General features: G+C 47.6%; 1 protein-coding gene across 1 annotated transcript in view; it reads right to left on the bottom strand.

The window, feature by feature from the left end:
* Positions 1-1,046: 1,046 nt before the first annotated feature.
* The window catches only part of Tmem131 (transmembrane protein 131), a 143,887-nt gene continuing 130,156 nt past the window's right edge, over positions 1,047-14,777 (bottom strand). The window contains exons 32-41 of the mRNA XM_027386850.2: positions 13,520-13,698; positions 10,476-10,603; positions 7,491-7,615; positions 7,158-7,307; positions 5,446-5,608; positions 4,500-4,621; positions 4,302-4,398; positions 3,990-4,087; positions 3,238-3,395; positions 1,047-2,072 (exon numbers count right to left, since the gene is read on the bottom strand). Coding sequence (XP_027242651.1) covers positions 1,788-2,072; positions 3,238-3,395; positions 3,990-4,087; positions 4,302-4,398; positions 4,500-4,621; positions 5,446-5,608; positions 7,158-7,307; positions 7,491-7,615; positions 10,476-10,603; positions 13,520-13,698 — 1,505 coding nt within the window. The 3' untranslated portion in view covers positions 1,047-1,787. The remainder of the gene's footprint in view (positions 2,073-3,237; positions 3,396-3,989; positions 4,088-4,301; positions 4,399-4,499; positions 4,622-5,445; positions 5,609-7,157; positions 7,308-7,490; positions 7,616-10,475; positions 10,604-13,519; positions 13,699-14,777) is intronic.

Below are 14,777 nucleotides of genomic sequence, written 5' to 3'. Positions count from 1 at the left end.
TCTAGACTCTGCAAGTCTTTTCTGCAGTTGGTCCTGGGCCTGTTTGCAGATGGCATGTGCTGGTGTTCCCACATGGTGCTGCCTTCCATCCAGCTAGGTTTTGTGGCTACAATGCTGAAGTTTTCTTTTAGTGGGTAAATGGCCCCTCCCCTTCTCCCCAGGACAGGAGTACAACCCTGGGCACTCCTGCAGGTGGTTTCAGGCCCTTCCTGTGACCATCATCTCCTTTTTGCCTGCTTCTCTTGTGGTACATACGTGTGTATGTATGGTCTGCGTATGTATGTACAGTACATGTGTGCATGTGTTCCAGGAGGTCTGTCAGGCATGCTTCTTCATAGTCCACTTGATTTGCTGAGGTAGGTTTCTCACGAACCTGGAACTCATTCGGTGACTAGTGCAGCTGGTCCTGGGGGCTCATAGTGTCTCTGCCCCCAAGCAGGGGATGCCAGGTGGCTGTCACACCTGCCTTTACGTGGGTTGTGGAGATCCTGGGGACCTGGACTCAGCTGCACTTTGTCCCCTCAGCCAGCCCCAGCTTCTTTCCTTGTTCCTGTAGCCCCAGGATTTCCTGTCTTCAAACTCCCGTCAGCAGTGTGCAGTGGTGAGCTGGCAGGAGGTCCTTCTTGAGAAGGGTGACTTGATAGGATCTGATCTCCGAGCACTCAGCTAGGAAAAGGCTGAGTGCAAAATGGAGATCCCCAAGGCTTCAGATGCAGCTCACCCAAGAACAGTCAAGGGTTTGAGCTACTTTTCTTTAGGCTGTTCTGTTTCAGCTAGAGGTGGAGGAGGAAACGTCTCTCCCTGGATGAATCCAAATTAAGCTTCTAGGCAATTTTCCATCAGGGATCTTCCGTGGTAATGGTGGTGATGATGATGATGGTGGAGTTGTGTGTGTGTGTATTTTGGGAGACCACAGATGGCTGTAGCCATAGGAAAGCAGATAGTGCTTTTAACCTGTCAACTCCAGAATGCCATGCAACGACACCATGGCCCATCATGGGGTGAAATGCATTCATCTTGTGTGTTAAAAAAACAGAACAAAACAATTCGAGGCTTTTGAAAAAAAGCATCATTTATTTCAAAGTACAACACAAAGTTGTATTTAAGAAATACACAATCTTGTAATGTCAAGACTTGGCTGTGTGCATTTCAGTTCATCTTTAAAATAAATTCAGGTGTACAAATGGTACATACCTCAAGTACAAACAGCACGGAAAATGTGTGGTCTTCACTGGATGCTTACATTCAGCCACTGTTCTTAGGCTGGTTTACATTTCTGTAATCTGCTTTTAAACCAAGATAGCCTTACTTTAAAAAAATACTCTGTATTTTCAGCACAAAGTCCTCATACATTTTTAAAATTAGATCTTGGCGCATAATATTGTGAAATTATTAAAAACCAAACTTGGTAATTTAGTAAAATTGTCACATGCCAGGACTTGTCAATCAACTCAAATTACTCCCTTAACTGTAATGCCAAATTTGTGTTCTTACAGATAAAGAAAGCAGGGGAGAGATGGGGAGGGGGGGACTGGGCGAGTCAAGATTTCAGATGGACAGGTTGTAGTAGTTTGTGGTCGAGTCCAGACTTTTGTCTACAAGCACAACAGCAAATCTCAGAGTATCATAATTGCAAGAAAGATCTGAAAGAAGCGAGTGGAACAAGCCTGCCCTGCAAAGAGGAGGGAGAGGGAAGCGACAGCAGTAAGGGCCTTCAGAAGATGTCTCAGAAACTGGCATATCATGATCTAGATGAGGGGCCCCGCTTTTGTTTTTTTTGCTTAATTTTAATTTTCATGAGGGAAGTGTGAATTAGACCAAGGGTCAGAGCTTCTTCTTCCGATTGTGGGACTCCATATCCGCCAGGGGTTGTAGGTCTGTCCCAAGTCGTCGGCTGGACTAGAGGCGGAAGGAGCGTGGGCAGTGGTGGAGTTCTCCGTGCCCATGAGGCCGATGCTTGCCAGTGTGTTTGTTGGAGTGGTGAACGGAAGGGCACTGTTGAGATTGCTGGACCAGATGGAACTGCTGAAGGGAGTGGTGGACCACAGGCCACTGGCGCTGCCAAGGACAGACTGCGACAAAGCACACGCCCGACGGTTAGCACGGGGGGGGGGGGGGGGGGCAGGCAGGGGAAGGGGTTAGGATCACATAGGATCACACGCAGACATACACAAATGGCCCACAAACTTCTTGAATTTCTATTTTACAGCTATTCCGTATGTTTAGCCTCAGCGGGGGCTGCGCAGGTGTTGTGACTTTTATTTATTTTTTTTGGTTTTTCCAGACAGGGTTTCTCTGTCTTTGGAGCCTGTCCTGGAACTCTCAGGGATCCTCCTGCCTCTGCCTCCTGACTGCTGGGATTAAAGGTGTGCACCACCAGTGCCTGGCTTTGTGTTGTGACATTTTATGAAGGTGGTGAAGCCCAGCTGGTGGACCCAGCACAGCCAGCCTGAGTTTTGTGCATGGATATCCCTGGGGCACAGGTGCCTGTGTGGGTCCTGATTTTTATTAGGGTTCAAAGCTAACAAGTGGTGTGGAAAAGTGGTTTGCAAAGCCCCAGGAATAGACGACTACCTTGTGTGTAGAGAATTTGCTGGCCTTCTCTTAAGAATGGGTAAGGTGCTGTGGAAACTGATGCCAGAATTATTACCAAGGAAGACAGGCTTTGGGCCCTTTAACAGCCAAACCTATGAAGGTAATGCACTTCCGCTCTACCACACATGTGGATTTAGGGTTTTCTGAGGCAAAGTTGCAGTTATGTTATTCTGCCATCGTTTTGTGAAGGATGAAATCATTACTTTCTTGGCAAGAGGACCTTTTGGGAGCATAATCTTTGCAGAAAATTTAGTTTTTAAGTAAATGTATAGAGAAGCTGAAAGATAAGTGCTTCTCAAAAAGTATGAGCCACTTCCCAGCTGGCCATGGGAGGAGTGGGGCCATGCCACTTGAGCCTCAGCTGGTAGTCACACCTGGGCTCTAGTTCACCTAGACAGGGGCTGAACAACAGATCTGTAGGAGGGAAGCCAGGGCCCAAACCCAGCTGCTCAGTTTTCTCCCAGGGTCCTGATTAACGCCTGTGAAGGGCACAGTGGGCACGGATAGAACATGAGACAAGAGTAGAACCCTGAAACACAAGTCTTTCCTATCACGGTGCTCTTTGCTGTTCATGATTATAAGCAGAGTTCAAGGGATGGCAATGCCAGTAATGACGGAGAGGGCTGGGGCTTGAACACTCACTGTGGCTGTGTGGGTTGGTGAGCTGGAATTGGCTGGCCAGGAAGGGCTGGGGTCTGTTGCTGGAGAGTCCCAAAGGTAGGAGGGGCCGCTGCTGAACTCATTCCAACTTCTCTGGGATGACTGACTGCAGGATCTCGGCAGCCCGAGTTTGCTGAAAACTGTTAAAATGTGAGATAGTGGGTCATGTCCCCATGCAATCACTGGGATGAGTGAGATGAGAGTCACTCAGTGACAAAACACTCCAGTGCCACGCACTCCAAGCTGCCACATACATTTTGTGGTGGTCTGGGATGTTCCCAAGAACTCATGTACGTGGCACACCATCTGAACATTTAACTCATTACTAGATGACACCAGGAGGCAACTGCCCAACTGACCTGTGGCTAATGCAAACTCACCGTGTGCCTGGTAGATAGATATCCCTCTTAGACGTTCTTAGGCATGTGCTGTGTGTGGAGCACAAGCTGACTGGCATGCACTTGGGCACTGTCCCGCTGTCCCTGCACATGGCTATCAGGGAGGACCCTTCCACATGGTTACTGTGTGTGTGCTGGGTTGCCAGAGCCCTCTGTGACAGCAAAGTACAGCCTGCAACCCTGAGACCTGCACATAACTTAGCAGCTGATGCAGTGAAAAGATATTTCCTGCCTAGACGGCAGCCATGTCTCCTCTACAGAGTGTCACTAACATGCCAAACACACTTGCTCCTGCTACAAGCTTCCCACTTACAGGATTGGGGCTTAAATACTTACCACCTGTTAGATTAAAAGAATTTCCAAAGGCTGAGAACGAATTGAGAGGGGTGAAGTCAGGGCTGCTTGGATTGCTGATAGGACTCCACAAGCCCGAGCTGAATGTTGTAGGGGAAAATACACAAAACGGATGACGGTTAGTGAAATGGGCCCATCACACAGCTGCCCAAGGACAGCTGCTGCTTCCATTGAGGGCTCAGCTATGGAAGCAAAGACAAAGGGAGACCAACAAAGAGGGTACTGTATATGATTAGGAAAGATGCCCCCCTGACCCAGGGAATCTCAACCTCTTATGAAGGGCGAGCCACATACCTGTCTGAGCCATCGCTGTCAACAGGAATGTGTGAAATGCCAAGGCTGCTGGAAAAATCTGATTTGCTGGAAGAAATTTTAGCAAAGCCATTCCCTCCTGCAACAAGGGTTCTGCATCAGTGCCAGGCAAAGCTGGACAAAGCCCACCCATGGCGCCCACTGTGCACGTGTGGCAGGCTGTGGGAGCAGGCCACTTACCTGGGCTCTTGTCATAGCCTGCGGTGACTGCGGCGAAGGTGGGGTTGCCATTCTTGCCCGGGAGAGAGGCGGCCTTTGTCAACTTGCTTTTGCTTCCATTGGGCTGCTTTGCTTTCGTGTCACTTGAGCAAGAAGGAAAGAGAGCACTCCCTCACTGCTGGTGCCTACAGCACAGGAGCACCAGACCCAGGGGTGACGGCCCAGCACGGCTCAGAGCACAGCTAAGCCCTGCCAAAGTGTGCTGGGGTCCAAGACTGCTTAATCACACAGAAAATGAGGGGTTTCTAGGAAAGCCAGGAAAGAGACCAAGCCAGGTATCACAATTTAGAGACTCAGAAAAGGAGGGGATCACATTACATTTTGAAGAATCTGAAGGAGGCCACTTAGGAAAGAAGCCTGTCAGAAAGAATGTCAGCTAACTGGTGGTGCTGACAGGCAGGACAGGTCCATTCTCCTCAGGCCCCAGGCAGGTAAGGTCCCACTGCTCATCAGTCATGGGCCCCGCTGACAACTATAGGAGGAGCCTGGCAGCAGGACATGAGCCTGTGGCACTGACACAGTGTTGGTACAGAGGGAGGCCACCTGCCTCTAAGCACACGTCACTTCTACAGCACCTGACACAACAGTGACAGACCCTTCTAGCTGCCAAGCCAAAGTACCCATAAATGGTGTCTTCACTGCTCTGCCCTTAGAAGAAAGTGTTTAGTTGCTGGGATGCTTGCCAGGCTCTTGGATGAGAACACAATGCTAGAATACTGAGCAGACTTGTACAATGACAGGGTAAGATCACTGCTGGGGTCAGGCACCTGGAACAGGAATAACTGAACCCAGGAAAAGGACCTAATCATTGAAAAACGGGGTCTGTCAGGTGCAGCAGACCATGTGTGGCTGCTAAGTGTCAACTATGACACCAGGTGATGTCAGGTGTGAGCAGTGACTGGCCTACCTGCTGGAGCTGTTGACAATACTGCTGTAACTGCCTCGGGTTGTGAATGGGCAGGGAGCGGTGGGCGGAGATGGAGAGGCCGGTGTTGGTGAGGTCTGGCGTTGTTTTAGGAAAATGTCTGCATTCAGGGTTTGCAGAGACAGTTTATAAAGACTGTCAGTAGCTGGAAATGAACAGAAGGTCCCATTAATGTGACATTTTGATCTGGACTCTACTTTGGATTTCTAAAAATGTGAAATTCAAGTGCTTCTATAAAGAAAACAAATTAAGATCCTTACACATTCCATTTAAAGGTTTTAAAGAAAAAGGAAATTTGAATCTCTCTGTGCCCTTGGGCTTTCAGGGACTGCAAGAACTTGCTCCATGAATGCAGGACAAGGTGGTCGCCCTCTTCACTGCCACCCGCATGAGCAGCTGAAGCTACTGCCTGGGGACCTGAGGGAGCCTGTGCCTTGTAGCAGGGTTCCTTAGCTCAGCCTCAGTGTGCTGAAGGTGAAGCTGTGTGCCCTGGTTTACAAGGCTGTGTGCCAGCTCTGTGTATCTCTGGACCTTAAACAGAACATCTATACAGCTGCTCTAAAAACTGTAGAAAAATATTTTGATGTCATGCCTGCACTCAACTGGAGAAAGGAGTAATTAACAGAAAATCTATCATGTCACGTGCCTACTGTGTGCACCATGTAAAATAGAGCTCTGTACACCACACCCCACCACAGCCTCTGGTGCTCCCCCAGGTCTGCCCTGTGCTGAGTCCACGTCTCACCTTTCTCACTCCTTAGCCTGCAGCCTGCCCACCCTCACCCTTGGCCACAAAGGTGGCCGGTCTCTCTGTCGTGGCTCTGCTGTTGCCCAGTGCACAGCACAAATGTTGTGTGTGTGAAACAGAGTCCAGTATGCTCATCCACCACACTGCTGTTGAAGGGTGACTTTATACCGATGCACAGATCGTCCCTGTTCACTTGATTGGCACCGTTGCTGACCTTTCCCCTGGTCAAAGACCAACACTGCGAGCAGGCCATGCTGTGGTATGGCTTGGGTAGGAAATCTACACCAAGGTTCATGTGTTTGGAGGCTTGGTCCAACTTCTCCCCGGACCACCTTTTCTCTGCTTCCTAGCTGCCATGCTCTGCTACACCTTTCTATCATGTTTTCTGCTTTGGTATTGACCTAGAAGCAACAGAGCAACTAGGAGGCAGTGGGCTGACTCTGCCATAGTGAGCCCAGCTTTCCTGCTGGGTTGTTCAGGGCAGGTTTTTGTGACAGTGGCAGAAAAGCTGACTAGCACCCTCTGCTGGATTGTTTCTCCTGAGCACTGTTCCGGGGAAGCAGTGTGGACCAGACAAGGTCAGGAAGGGTGAGAAGCTGCCTCCATGCAAAGGAAGCTGGGTGAACTGCAGTTAGTGGGACTCACACTGAAGGACCCCAGGCAATGTTTCAGGAAAGCACAGCACCTTTGGATGTTCACTCTCCCCTCTAGGCAGGGAAGGGTGTGGTGACCCCAGCAAAGAGCCCTACTGTGGACCCTCTGTTACTTCCTCTAGTGTATGTAAATCTCCAATCTCCAACAGCATTCCTCATCCCTGGCCAGACAGATGCACCCTGGGTTCTTGCTGGCTAGGTGAGGTTGGTTATAGTAGGCAAGCTATATGGTCTCTTCTGGAAAGTACACCCCCAGCCTGTAGGAACACAATGGCTTCTAGACCCATACTTACAGCTGCTGGGCTTGTGAACTGGCACAGCATCCCACTCTGGTGGAGGAGAGTCTTTTTCACCCTCTGAGCTACTGGTATTTCCTAGTTCTTGACTGCTGGGAAGGAATTTAGAGAGGGCAACTGGCCTGCTGTCCACTAACTTATTTGTACCTGCACACAATTCAGAAAGGAAAGTTAGTGGGGGAGGGTTTTTCTCTCGTGAGTTTGCTTCAAGAACCCTCAAATTGGCCTTGGCTTCATAATATAGCTAGCAGCTACTGACTGCGTACCGGCCACTCAACAGTTATGAAAACAATGAGTCATGAAAACATCTGTGGGTCAACATGACAATACCTTTTGTTTTCTGGGAATTTCGTGATTTGGATCCACTTGTTAGTGTAGCTGGAAGAGGAATCTTGGTTGGGAGATTTCTACGCTGTTTATTTTCCAGTGAGGGAGTATATGGTAGTTCAAAGGAACTGAAAGACAAACAAGGATGCAGACAGCAATTGATCTCATTGTTTGGAGCAAGGGTGTATGTATTAAGAGCAAGATTCAACTGCATGCCTCATTGATAGGGTTTTCCGAGGCATCGCCTGCCCAGTTCTACATTTCGGACTCTGCTATAAACATTCTGAGGTATGTGTGTATGTATGTGTATTTGAGGGTCTGACCTCTGCTGTCTTGAGTGTAGACTGTGTGCTGAGGTGGATACTTGGAGACAGATGAAGGCTTTGAATGCCTGCTTCGGGAAATGTGTGCGTGAGCTTGCTGTGAATGAGCCTTTCCAGGACTTGTGCCACAGTGAGGCTCCTGAATGTATTTTCCAACAGAAATCTGACAAGAGCAGGAGCCAAGTTCCAGCCACTGTAGAACTAGGTATCAGCTCAAGTGAGAGGTAGCAGGAGCAGCACCACCTCTGGGTGACAGAGGTGTTCTTTACAAAGCTGTTTTGGTGACACTTTGGACTTGGGAGGCTGGCCACAGCTAGGCAGTGGGCCCTGGGGGAGAAGCAACAGTGTTGGCTGTTAATGGCAGAAAAGCCGATTGCTTGCTTTTGGGCACAGATATGCAAAGCCTGTGCACATTTTTTTTTTTCTTTTTTCTTTTTGAGACAGGGTTTCTGTGTAGCTTTGTTGACTAGCGTGGCCTGGAACTCTCAGAGATCTGCCTGCCTCTGCCTCCCAAGTGCTGGGATTAAACGTGTGCACCACCACTGTCCAGCTTGCCTGTGCACATTTTGTTTTTTCCCAGTGCTGTGTACTATGTCTAGGACTTTGTGTGTGCTAGTCACGTTCTCTACCACTGAGCTACGTCTTCAGCATCCAGGTTGGCTGTGAAATTGCTGTGCAGCGCAGACTAGCCCTTGAGTTCCGATCCTCTTCATCCTTTGAGTAGCCAGAATTACCAAATGCCTAACCACACTTGGCTCTACACAGGTATGTTTAGGGTTGTGTCTCTCACAGCTACTTGAGTACGCTTCCTGCCCCCAACCCTTGTGTGTCTGTGACTCAGTACATCCCTTAGACCCCTACCCTGCTCTGGTCTTCAAGTTCTTTATATCCCATCATCTTGATTCCATTCTCATCCCAATTCTCATTTCTAGGATGCTGACAATTTCTGCTAGGTTTTGGGTACAAAATAAAGCACTGTACTGATTCATATCACAGTTCAAAGGTTAGAATAGTTCCCAATTTCCCTGACCCAGTGGCCTCCAAATACTCATGGCTCTTCTACTCCCTGGCAAACCAAGAAAATAAAGAAGGCGAAGTTTGACTTCACACAAGAGCACACACATTTTAAAGAAACTTGTTTAGAATATATTTATAAGGGATTGGGTTCAAAGAACATTTGTTTTTGCATATTTCACAAATTTTCATTTGAGATAGTCTTACTATGTAGCTCTGGCTGTCCTTCAACTCCACCTCTGTCTCCCAAGTGCTAGGATTAAAGGAATGTGGCACCATGCCAGGCTCCATAAGTATTTCTGAAATTAGTTAAAGAAATAGCCAAACCAAACAAACCAGATGGTCTCAGCCTGCATAAATTTTTAGTAGTATAACAAACTGGAACAAAAACAAAACAAAATAAACAAAAACTCCACTACCACCATTTATGGGCAAGACTACAAACACCAGAGCGTCAAATAACCTCTGCCCTGCTTCCACTTCTGGCTGACATGGTTATTTTAAAATTTCCCATTCTTAAAATAGCAGGAGACTCTAAAGGCTTAGACACCCAGCCCCTGGGTGGGTTATATTTGGGTAAGCCACCTATAACTGGAGTGTGTGTGTGTGTGTGTGTCTATTTCACAAAGCTTGACTCTGTTACTATAAAATTAATTGGCTTTTGGGAGAAAAAGGTGCTAAACTATTTTATTTTTTGCTAATTCAATATTCCTAAATTAACCAGGTGGTTTCTAGAAAAAAAAATGTTTAAGGCTTTTAAATAAAATGGACAACAGTCATCTGACTTGAAGTGATTCCATCTACAAGGGCGAGAGAGAAACAGTTTTCAAGATTGAAAGTGATATATAACGGTCAACTTATTTGATAAAAAAAAAAAAATCAGTATACAACAACAGTTAGTGTAGTTCAGGCATCAGGACTGGTGAAGAACAGAGCTGGTGACAGCCATTCAGACAACAGTAGCGCTAGGATAATATTTGAAGTATCCCTCATAATTCTAAGGCTCAGACTAACAATGATAAAATAAACCTTTGCCCTTCCTCCTCACACTTCTCTGCCTGCTGCTCTCTGTCATATCCCATGATGGTCACACTGAAATCAGTTTATCAGAAGACACTAACCCAGTTTAATGAAAATATGAATAAATCTTAGTCAATTTTCTTGGGGAACAGTCCACATACAGAAAGCCTCCCTACAAGGCCTGCCTGAATCCTGCCCTGTGGGTACTGGAGTTCTTCCTTGGTTGGGCTGGTTCATCCCTACAGCTGACACCATCCCTGAATATATTTTAGGTAAGAATAAGCCCTTTCAAGGTTTACAGCACAGAATTCTAGATCCTAACTGCACCCCTGGGTTAGTGACACAGCAGGCTCTGTTATAGACTCCTACTTGTGGCTGAACCATCAAGGTTACCTCTGTGCACACTGAAATGGCTCTTAACTCTTACAACATATTGCTAACCCTGCCCTCTACACAACTGGCATCAGAAGCAGGCGGATGTCCCTAACCAGCGACAGTAGATGGCAGACATCGGAACCCAAGGAGCATGAGGCAGTCCTTGGCTTTTGTGACCCAAACCCCTTAGGAAGTGACTAGAGGCGATGCCCGGCCCCAGCAGCCACCCTGTCACACGCACTGTGTCTGGACTCACCTGCCTTTCACATCTGCTGGGATTTCTTTCTTAACATTTAAAAGCTTTTTGCTTTTTTGCTTCACTTGAGACATTTCGCCTTCGTGTTTTTCTGGCATGGCTTGTTTTCCCTTTTGCTTTTCTGTATCCTGTAAAAGATGCTCAAAAGGATTAATAAAATGACTGAAAATGGTTTTTGTTTGAGATGAAGACACAAGGTAACAGCTATACATGTCAAATATGTACAAATAACAACCCCCCATGCCTCACTGTGCAGCTGCTTGCTGGCCTGGAACTTCCTATGTTATGTAGTCCAGGTTTGGCCTTGAGCTCCACATTCATCTGCCTGGGCTTCCTGAGTGCTGGGATTAAAGGTATATACCACCACTCCTGTCCACCTAAACTCCTTTTTTGAAATCTGTCGTAGCTGTCGATTTTCCAGTCATTTTTAACTTAGTATAATCTCATTCTGATGAGTCTGAAGTATAAAGGTCATTTAGTTTTATATGCATGTCCCAACAAGAAGGTGGGCAGTGGTAGCCCTGATTAGTAGCTTCTTACTAAAGCACTGGGGGTAAAACCTTGTCTCTACTTATAAGAAAGATCCAGCAAAGGCTATGTTACAAAGCCAAACACTTGCAGCACCATGTGTTATCCTTAGCACAAAAGCTCAGACCAAGAGCATCAGGGAGGCACCTGGAATACTCACACCTAGTCTAGTCGTTCCACTGCAACTGGCCACAGTGCTGTGGTGTGTGAACATCTCCCCACCCTCCCCGCCAGGAGGTGGAGCATGGATATCCATTCACTTATTCAGCTCACATTTACCTGATATCACTTTAGTGCCAGGCAGTGGGATTACCAGGGGGGGCAAAGTCTCTTCCCCAGGGTTATCAAGCCTAGAGGGAGGGAGACACACATGGCAGCGGTGTGGCCTACACTGTGAAAATGTCCCCTGGCCACTGCATAGCCCAGAGGATTTGTGATGCCTGGCTTGACTGAGCAGCCTTGCCTGGGCAGGCAATCTGGGCTGCACTGTAGAGCCCACGCTACAAAACTGGCCACCATTGCTGCTTCTAGCCCTTGGCCAGATTAGAAAAGATGCAATGAGCATTTTTAGAGTGATGTGACATGTTAACATACCCACATACGAGCTCAGAGGAGCTGTCTTCTGACCAGGCTGTGAATCCGCTCAAGGACTGCTGATGCTGCCTGGGGAGCTATGCACAAAGTGGGCAGTGTACCAAAACCAACCTGTTTCTTCATCACACAGACCCAGAGCACCTGGGCTGATGGGCAAGGCACACTCAGCAAAGTGGTCAGCCATGGGTGTGGGGGTCAAGCTTGGGAGAAACAACCCACCATCTGTCCAGCCTCAGTGTGGTTAACAGGCAGCCTAAACTTAGCAGGACAGTTTACTTAGCTGTTGAAAGTAAATAAACAAGAAGTGGTGGTCACTCAGGCCACCCTCCTCCCTATCCTATGCCTTCAGGGACTATTTAGAATCATTCAAGTAGGCACAGAGCAAGAACTCTCTTGGAGGATGGTTGTGAGCCTTATCCTTTAACAGCAGAGACACCTCTCTCTAGCCCAAGAGCTCTCTAAGAAAAGGGCAGGGCCTTCTGTCCAGCATGCCACCCAATTGCCTGACACTTAGATGCTCAATACACACTTGGGCAAAGAAAGGATCTAACAGGGAAGCCATGAGATTGGCAATCCCCGCCCCCCCAAGCTGTCATTAAGAAATAGTCCCAGGGGCTGGAGAAATGGCTCAGCAGTTAAGAGCATTTGCTGCTCTTCCAGAGGACCTGGGTTCAATTCCCAGCACCCACATGACAACTTATAAATGTCTGTATCTACAGTTCCAGGGGATCTGACACCTTCATGCCAATGCACATAAAATAAAGTTAAATAAATTATTAAAAAAAAAGTACAGTCCCATGGCCGCCACAGAAGACTGGGCAGTAGGAATAAAGTTCATCTAAGGGAGGACTAGCAGGCGTGGGTTTTGGAAGGGTGAGTTCCAAACCTTGTTGGTTAGAAGGGACAGGAGCAGAAGGCATGAACAAGCAAGGTGGGAATGATGTTAGTGGTATAGAGAATGGTGGTGGCCGGAAAGTCCTGGGATGAAAATGCTTTCCACATGCTGACGCTGCTGGTACTCCACTCAAGGCTAGCAGCAAGGACCCTGCTTCTCTGGCTAAGATAGGAACCAAGTCCAATGCACCAGTACAACTCACACATTATATCAAAGTAGACAGAGCACCAACTGCAAGGAAATGCAAAGGGGACAGGAGCACATATGTGGGATACTGTACGTCTGATGTAAAACTTAAATCGCCCAGTGGACATAGTTGGGCCTGCTTATGAATGGGTTCCTTAGACCACCAGATGGAAACCAGAAGTCAGATTCTGGTCCAAAGAATTAAGTGTTGCACAGACCATCTTAAATCGGAAAACGCCAAAGTAGAGTCAGAGCCCACCTTTCCGCACAGCATTTACAGCTAACACTGCTGGACATGTGCACAGCTGTGACGTGCCAAGTGCTCGGCGGTGTTATTCTGAATGTTCAATCACCTCACTGACTCAAAGGATGGGTGGGACATGTTCCTCACATGTTGGGCTGGGCTCTGGTTCCAGGTGACCACTAATGGTATCTGGGCCCTATTATTCCCTCTAGAGTCAGTGCTGCCCCTGCCTGGGGAGTGAGCTGTTACAGAAACCCTGTTTCCAGCATGACTATACAACGGAACGGGTTCAGTTCCTTCCTCTCTGTGATGTGATGAAATCCAGGAACAGATTTCATGAAGTAGTGTGATTACTTTCCTGGCTGCTTCCTAACTCTTTAGCAGTGTGTCAGTTTCTAGCTAGTATTTTCAAATGTGCTTTCCCTGGAGAAATGAAGTCATCAGATCTCAGAGCTGGGGTGGTTTCTGCAGGGATAAGGGTGCAGGCATGCTTGAAAACACTTAGGATACATGCTTAGTAGTAGTGGCAGGACACATGAGACATTAATTTGTACTGAGCTAGATGGTCTGAGGTCCCCATTGCAAGTCCTCACGTACCTCCCTGAGGAGTGGTTCTGTGTCGGGGTTGGAGGTCTCTGTGGTGGTGGAGGAGCTGTCGTCATCAGCCAGAGTGTCCTTTAGCTCATCCTCCTGGGGTTTTCCTTTTCCCCTCTTCTCCTTCTCCTCTTGCTTCTTCGGAGGCTTGGTCTTTCGTTGTTGAAGAGATTTTCCTTTCCCTGGGATGGAAAATCAGAGTCAAAACAAAGCTCGATCCAAACAGCTTCAAACCCAAAGCCAAACTTGTAAAGTTTTGTGTGGGAGAGGGGCTGAATTCTTTTTGACTTAAAAGTTATCCAAATTGGGGTTGGCTTTGTGAGGAGGTTGTTTTAAAAAGTCAACTTTCTTGAGACTCAGCTGATGTGCACTGGAATCCACTCATCTAAAAGGCACTGTTTGGGAGTATGTATAGATTCAGCAGATCTGGGAAATGGGCCTGAAAATATCTGTTTTCAAAGCTCCCAATCACCAAAGTGAAAGCTAGAAGAGCCTGTGGGATGTGTTGGGAGATGGAATCTCAGTGGTAAAACACATGCCAAAGTTCACCGTGCATCACCTGGAGATGCTAAAACCCTGCAGCGCAGCAGAGCCATGCTGGCTGGGTCCCACCCTGACCTCTCATCTGTTTGCAGGGCCATAGTAGGAACCACAAAAGCCCCTACCACAGCAGTGGCACAGGAATGTCACACTGGCTATTTACGGAGTAAAACAGAAAGCTTAGTATTTGAAGTGTTAGATGCTACTAGAAGCAACCATAACATTCTCAGCCATGTTCTAAGTGCCAGAAATCCAATACTGAAAAAGTTGATCCTTGTTCATGGAGCTGGCACTCCAGAGTCTAGTGACACAGAAATCCCCAGCTTCTAGCACCTTGGACTGAGCCCACAGACCCAGTTAGAGCTGTGGAAGCCATACGTTAAAGCAGCCTCTATGAGACACTAGAGGAAACAGTGACTGCTGTACACTGTTATCTCAAACAAGGCCCCTGCTCACTGGTCACCCCGGGGATGAACATTTTGGCACCTATAACAGGGCAAAATAGATGTGTGTGCTAAATCTGAATTATACTTGTTTTATATGGCTTGAGAGTGGAGAGTAACTTATCTTTTGAAACGGTTAGGAAAACCAAGAAATCTTGTACACGTTGGCAAGCTCTTCCCTACTGAGCCACACCCCCGGCCTCACATAACCTCTACATTTCACTTCTGCCTTCAGCACCTTATGGTTTTGTAAAGGTTTACAGAGTCCCCTCTCTTCA

The sequence above is a fragment of the Cricetulus griseus genome (assembly GCF_003668045.3).
Source record: "Cricetulus griseus strain 17A/GY chromosome 1 unlocalized genomic scaffold, alternate assembly CriGri-PICRH-1.0 chr1_1, whole genome shotgun sequence".
NCBI lineage: Eukaryota > Metazoa > Chordata > Mammalia > Rodentia > Cricetidae > Cricetulus > Cricetulus griseus.
This window is presented reverse-complemented; position numbering and strand designations above follow the sequence as displayed.